General features: G+C 39.5%; 1 protein-coding gene across 2 annotated transcripts in view; it reads right to left on the bottom strand.

Annotated features, from left to right (window-relative positions):
• Positions 1 to 763: 763 nt before the first annotated feature.
• wnt7bb (wingless-type MMTV integration site family, member 7Bb) overlaps positions 764 to 7,714 on the bottom strand; it is a 37,300-nt gene continuing 30,349 nt past the window's right edge. For both annotated transcript variants that reach the window (XM_051382358.1, XM_051382356.1), the window contains exon 4: positions 764 to 7,553. In XM_051382358.1, the coding sequence (XP_051238318.1) occupies positions 7,074 to 7,553 (480 nt within the window). In that variant the 3' untranslated portion in view covers positions 764 to 7,073. The remainder of the gene's footprint in view (positions 7,554 to 7,714) is intronic.

The following is a 7,714-nucleotide window of genomic DNA, read 5'->3' as shown; positions in this document are numbered from 1 at the left end:
CCGACCTCACTTCATGAAAACAAAAAGTGAGGAGAAAAATAACCTCAAGGAGAAGCCGTGGCCTAGCCAACCACTGGACACTGAGCAGCACAAAAGCGCGTGTGGGCTGTCCTCGAACTCCCTTCGCCAAATGTCTCCACGTAGAAACCCACTTCCCATAGAGATGTGTCTGTCTCACACACCGACTGGTAGACGCAAACACACACACCTATCGTACATAAATAAGTGGCATGCATACAGAAGCAAGAAGTGAGGTGAGCAGACAAATAAATGCTTAGTGCTCTTTAAATCTACAGAACGAGCTGTGCTTACACATCAACACAGACACAAATTCAGAAGTGCCTGGGGTTAGACCCATCCCATCGTCTCAGACTGCTGATGCTGTCCTTACTGTAGCTGTGAGGCCTGAGGGCGTCACCGCATAAGTATTAACCTCGCTCATATTTTACAAGCACCGCTTACTGCCCCAGTCCAACATAAACAGGTGTGAACGCCAAATTGGGCGTCATTGCTCCCCAGGCTAATGTCTTGTCTGCTTATATATATAGTCAGAACTTTCACTTTGCTATCTGTGAATCTAAAGTTATTTACAGTGTCTGTAATAAACATTTTTGAACCTGTTCAGTCAGAACCATATGTACAAGAAAAGCTGCTTTTGTCTTTAAACAGTTGTGTGGGTAAGGGATTTTAGATTAAAACTGTATTGCATCATTCCTCTTTTTTTCTCTCCTTTTCATTTAATCATCATGCACAGTCTTTGCTATTAAGTCTGACAGTTGATTTCAGTTCAGTTTATTGTGCTCTGCATGTTATTTTGACACTGAAGATATTCTGGAAAAAAAAGCCTCTCGGGTCTCTACTGTCTGTGCAGAAGAGACAACACACAGTTCTGCAAAAACCCCAAGCATGCATCAGAAAGAGAGACCCACGCTGGCATATTATTTGCACAATACAGTTGCAGATGGATGAAGGCAGTCAGGTAGTGTTCAGAGTCCTCAGTCTGGGGTCTTGACGATCCCCACTTTGCCTTGTGGTCTATGATGTCACACAGGGCTCTGGCTTTGAATGGCCATGTGTTCCTCACCACTAATATCAAACAGATGATGAGAAACCTCCAAATGATGGTCTTTCACTAAGACAAGCAGTCAAAACAAAGTTAAAGGAACACAGAAAAACACCAAGCGATCACATGAAAAAAATGACTATACATTATACCGCAACACAGCCTTAATTGCTGCAGGCTGTGTTGCGGGCAGCATTAAACTTTATTGTGTGCTCTTCTGCTTTCTTGAGAACTTTAACATTTTAAACCTGCATTATCACAAAGACTGAATGCATTTCCATGTTGAGGGCTGCTAAAATCTTCAGCACAGTAGTACTTCCATGTTTGTGTCACCTTAACCAAAGCCTTTACATCCTGGAATAACAAACAAGACTTAAAGGATTGCCCCAGAATAATTCATGATCCATGGGACTGTTAAATATCCTTTTCCTCGACTGAGCAGAAGTCTGTTATTGAAGTGCGGCGTCTGGAAAACAACAATCCTTTTCTTCTCACTTTGTATCTGGCTATTCTCAAGCATCAGCTCAGAAGACCTCTGACTCCTCGATTTTTTATTTCATCCCTTCATTTGGGTAATTTATTTTTTTGCCACCCTTGCTTCTCTTCTCCCACTCTCACAGATGTGTCTTATCTCTGAGAGGCCAAGCTTCTGATCTGAACGTTGCTGTTTCATTTTGCCAAAGTTACAAATTACAAGAGCAGGCAGAATGTTGGAGCTAATTCAAAGGAATTTGGGAGGGCTTTTGTCACTTCACAAAACAGGGAAGGAAATTAGAAAAAATGACTTGCCATAAAGAAATGTTGCTCTGAACAAGCACAAAACAATCCCAACTAAAACTTTTATATTTGCCCTTGGCTAAGATCCATTCAATTACACAGACAGCCATTATAAATTCTCTTTACTGCAAATAGTAAAAGATTTTGTCAGCCAAAGAAGGAAATCACTCAGGGGGATCGACCTGTTCTGAGCTACTTTATCGGTTCAAATCATTTTACCATCACTTGTATACACAAACTCCCACTGTTCTGTCTTTCCTGTTCTCTTCAATCTGTGTAAATGAAAACTGGCAGTCTCATGACTATTTCACATCCTTTCTCGAGTCTGTTGAAGCTACCCTGGTTTCCCAAAGCATTAAAGACTCTGATATGTCTTGCCAGTGAACTCTGAATAGCAGGATCATATGATACATTTGCATATGGTTAATGCGGGGCCTTGGCAGACTTAAGCTACATCTTTAACAGTGATGTCAGTGGTCATGTTACCTTACGACTATATTTCCTCCCAACTGGACCCTGAATTGGAAAAGTGGCTGCGTCGCTCCTAGTGTGAATTAGACCAGAAGCATTATCTTGCAGAATATATCCCAATGAACTAATGATCCCGACACCCAAACAGTAGCTGCTTTAGAAGAAGGCACACACAGCCGACTCTGTTTTTCTATCTCATATTTTTAATGACAAAATGTTTGTCAAAAAACAAATGGATTTATTTTTCTCAATCCGGGGCATAGTATGGGGAGCTTATGCGGTTCCGGTCCCCAGGGCTTCAGACAACTAACAAAACACATCTTACTTCTGCTCTGCTGCCTGCCTACAATGCTTTTCACATACAGGAGGACAAGTGGGAGCGTCCAGCAAATGAATGAAATAGCATGGCTCTCTTTCACAGAGCCACTTCATAGAAAGAGCTGGATGGAACCACTGACAGTGATCATGTCCAAAATGGTCATTTATAAATGATATAAATAATTTTAAGTATCAGATTTTGAAATCCGTCACTGCCTCAAAAAATGCAGACATCTATCAACTATATGCTTTTTATTTTTCTGTGATCAGCAACATTAACAATAAAAGTCAATGAAAAGTTGGAGAGTACCACAGAATAAATCACAAGCTGGAAAGAGTAAAAATGGTGAATTAACTGTCATAAAATTATTCCTAAACTGAAAACTGTTTTACCATATCTTCTGCCATGCTTTACAATTAGTCCCTAACTTGGTTCGACAGCTGCTCCTACTTATATAGTGTACCCACTCTTTCTCCAAACCACTCTCAATTAGCTCCCCTCCTAAATAACCATTCTTTTCACATGCAGTTTCCGGCTACACATGCACCTCCTTGTTTCATCAAGCCATCCCATCCATCTCAAAAACACCCTCACAAAAGAACTACACTCTTGTTTGTGTGTCTAAAAACAAGAGGCACACTGAGCCACTTCCTATTCACATCAGGTCATTTGCATGAAGGTCCTCTTCCCATTTAATGACTCCAAACGGCTCTGCCAACACAGAAAGTGTGAGGAGAGGCTCGAGTGTTCGGTTATTCTGTCATCCTAAATCTTCATTCACTTTATCCTGAGTATCATGGATTGTACCACATCGTGCTTTCAGAATACACTTCTAATATCATCTGCCGTTCCAACCAAAACAGAAAATAAACATGCAAAGTGATGAGTTAAATAGTTACTTGGGGTGTCACAGGTGGCTGTGACCACCCAAGTAAGACAGTCCCAATTACCCTGAAAAAACAGCATGAGTGCTTTTCATTCTTACACAAAAACCAATTGCAACTTGATGAATCACATTTTGCATGGTTACTGGGGATTTATTTTGTGGGGGGCATTGCTTTTTTCATTTTTAACGGAAAAACTTTTTTCCATAATCCTTGTAACTTCGTGCTTTTTCCCCTCTCGTTCTGTGTTTCTGATCACATTTCTGCTTGACACAGACATGGAGAAGAAGCTCCTTTCCATGCTGGGAGAAATAATTGACTTATGTTCCATGCGTGCCACAATCAAGACAGAAGACCACAGCATACGACGAAAATGTGCTGTGTACAAAATAACGTCAAAGTCAGCACACTGCTTGATTTATTTATTTTTGATTTTTAATGATTTATGCTTCCTAATGCATTTGCCAGTTACTATATTAAGCGTGGTTGGAATGTTTGAAAAACAGACCTCTACATAAAGTTTGGCATCAAATCTGGACACACACAATGACCAGATTTAATGTGTGTGTTTTCTTCAAAGGGAGGGAATTTATGAAAATAATAGCTTTGGATATTTGTTGGAACAGTCAACATGGGCAACTGAACACTGAACAGGAACATTCTTGTACTAACATGCATTGAGCAAAAAAATGAAGAATGCAGATTCCTCACTCAGGGTTCAAGAATAGGCTGTATGTTTCATAATACAGATCATTATTAAATTAAAGACACATCAGCTTTTTATGTGTGAAAATGTATTTGCATCCTTGTCAAATGAAATGCCTCCAGTTGGAGTTATTTTAATCTATTTCAGAAGATAATATAAATGTCAGAATGAAGCTGTATGCTAGATATGTTATATCAATAAGTTACTTTAACTGAGTAAATATGTAAATCTATTAACATGAAACTGTGTTTGATCCATCTGAGTAGCACCTCTACTGAAATAAAATAAGACTGATGCACATAATTCGATTAATTATGCAAAGTGAAAGACTAGGCTACCTCAGTCTCTAAATCTCTAAAATGTATGGGTATTGTTAATGTGCAAAAGTTATAATACATTCTAAACCTATTAATTAATATGTAAACCAAAATATAAACTGGCCTATATAGTCTGTAAACTCACATGACCTCGAAAAATATGGTATTAAAGCTGAATAGACGACAAGAACATGAATATGTCAACAAAAAGTGGTTATAACAAAGTGCAACAAAGCACTGCACATTCTCAGCCCAAAGCAAAGTGTTAGACTACGATTTATGATGTATGAATTCAATGAATAAATCTGAAATTTGCTTAATTACTTTCTTGCTGACAGTTTGATGAGAAAATACCGCTCTCATGTTTGGGCATCAAATTTGGAGGCGGCAATTAGCTTAGCTTAGCAGAGTGAAACAGCTACCATGACTCTCTCCAAAGTTCAAAAATACATCAACCAACACCCCTAAGGCTTAATTCACATCTGTCAAATCACAGAAATAAACATAAATATATAAAGGGTAATATATGGTTGTCGGGCAGTTATGCTGTAACATAATAATTTATTAGAGAACAACATCAGGGAGCACTGACTTATCACCAGCAACCAGTGGAGGTGCTGCACAGAGATATTGTTGTTTGTCAAGAAACACATACAGCAACTCATTTTTATAGTTTTGGCTATCATTCCTATCAATTATGATAACACTATCCGTACCACGTTCATAGAAATGATCTGGGAATGCTGAGACATAGCTAAAAGGAGGTTAGCTGAAGTTATAAAAGGTGAACAGTCATATTTTTGCCCAAACTGTCTGTTCATCACAGACTTGTCCATCACAGTTGACAGACATTTTTCATCATTTGAATTCTTTTGTTTTGCCCTGTCCGAGTTTATTGTATCACTTTATTCCCAGATTTCAGCAATTACTTGGGTGAGTACAAGTTTATTATAGCTGACAGAAATATTGTACAAAACTCCTAAAATAGGAGAACTTTAATGTTGTGGCAGAACAGAGCTACTATAGGAGCAAATTTCCCCTATAGCCCTAATGAGAACAAACAAGAGTTAGCCATCAGACGCAAGTTAGCCTTGTGTTCTGTGAAAAAAAATATTCTTTGAACTACAAACTCTTGATCGGCATAACAGACAAAATAATAATCTCTTGTATAGGTTTTGTTACCTCTGCTATTATATGCATGGGTGTGTAGTTGTAACTAATCATCACTCCACTGATCACAGCTTAACAAATATTTAGAAAATAACAATTTTAGTGTCTCTCTTAAAACTTAAGACAGACTGCAGGTTCAACTTCAACTGATATTTTAGCAATGAACTGCCAAACTGAGTCAAATGGGAGTTTATTTAGTTCTCATGAGTGGTATCTGAATAGAAAATATCAGTGCAGCACTCAACAACACATCCAGCAATATATCAGTTTCATGTTTAATTAGTCGAGGAAGGATCTCTGCAGTTAAATGATTATTCTTGCTACTGTCTATAAACTGAAATGGTAAAAGCATCCAAATAGATGTTACTGCTCAGGGGAAAAGGACTGCAAACAAACTATGCTACAGTAAAATGGAACCAAGGTGTTTGAATGTGAAACACACTGTAATGATGTTTTTTTGTTGTCAACACACCAGTAGAAATGAAACCTTTTTTTTTCTTTTTAAGAAAAGGTTAGGTGGTTTAGGGATTGGGGGGTCATTTTCTAATAGACACACATCTTCAGTCCTCTTCAGTCAGTTCTAAAAAGTATTTTTCTTTACACTTAGTACAAAAAAGACATCTCTACCCGTTAGTGCTTCGTTTTAAGATACTATAACATAAATAAACAATTTATTTTCAGTGTTCAGAACAGACAGTTCCAGTGTGACTGGAAAACTAACATACTCCACCATATTCCAGTTGGCAGCAGAGGGTTTAACAGAGTTCTCCACTCAGATTTTGGCGCACCCCGACGCACAATACTTACAAAATGTTCTTCATTTCTACAAACCTCCAACATAAGCCCCAGCCAATTTGCAGGGTCATGCATGTCAAGATTCACTTTTGCTCCCCTTTAGTGAAAATACAACAAAACCCTTAAAAGTTTTCAATAAAAGACTTGACAAATCTCTTCCAGTCACAACCTCATCAGCTGCTGTCATTTTGATCAACTCCCAGGCTACTGTGTTTCCTCTCCATGCACGAGTCTCTTGTGAATTTAACAATTACAAATCCCAGAGTGCAAAGCACAGTTCCCAACAAGGACCTCATTCATTACCTGTAGTCACAACTTTACTGTGGATACATCAGTATATGAGCACAATCTCTATGTGACAGTACAGTCTGGGGTATTACCTACTGATATTTAGCATTTACTTTCTGAAAAGAAATTAGATAGATTCTGCTGTGCAAAACGATGCCATGAAGAGCTGATAGTGTAAATTCCATTCCTTTATTTCAAAATCTTTCACTGGTCCAGGTCACACTTTCATCTTGCTCGCTCGAGTCTTCCTCATTCAGCTAGTCCTTGGTGCCTCCTCGCGTCCTTATTTGCAGGTAAACACCTCCGTCCTCTCACTGCACGTGTTGCACTTGACGAAGCAGCACCATTGGAACTTACAATTGCACTGCCAAACTTTGGTGTACTGGTGTGTATTGTAGCCCCGCCCGCAGCACATAAGGTCGCAGCCGTCTGTATGTGGCGAGGTGCGGTTGCACAGGCGTCCCTGGGTGCCCACGCTCCCCGTGGCTGCGTCCTCCTCGCAGTAGTTGGGTGACCTCTCGATGTAGACAAGGTCTGTCTCCATGGGCTTGCGGTAGCCCTGAGTCTGCTTCACCTTGAGGTGGGTGGGCTGGCGGAGTCGGCTAGCCCGGACTACCTCCACGTGCACAGCTTCGTTATACTTGTCCTTGAGTACGTAGCCAATCTCTCGGAACTTTGGAAGTGTAGTCCAACAGGTCTTGGTGGTGCAGGAGCCCGAGACGCCGTGGCACTTGCACTCTAGCTTCATCCTTTCTTCTAGTACCTGGAGAGTAATAGAGAAAACAAAACAGTTGTAGAACTGCACCAAATATAGACATACAATTTGACTCCTAAAAAGATCTGTTCTCCTCATAAAGAATATTTTCTCAATAACCTGTAGTGTGATCAGGCCATTCACAGTTTTGGATTTATTTGTCCAGATTT

The sequence above is a fragment of the Dicentrarchus labrax genome, unplaced genomic scaffold, assembly GCF_905237075.1.
Source record: "Dicentrarchus labrax unplaced genomic scaffold, dlabrax2021, whole genome shotgun sequence".
NCBI lineage: Eukaryota > Metazoa > Chordata > Actinopteri > Moronidae > Dicentrarchus > Dicentrarchus labrax.
This window is presented reverse-complemented; position numbering and strand designations above follow the sequence as displayed.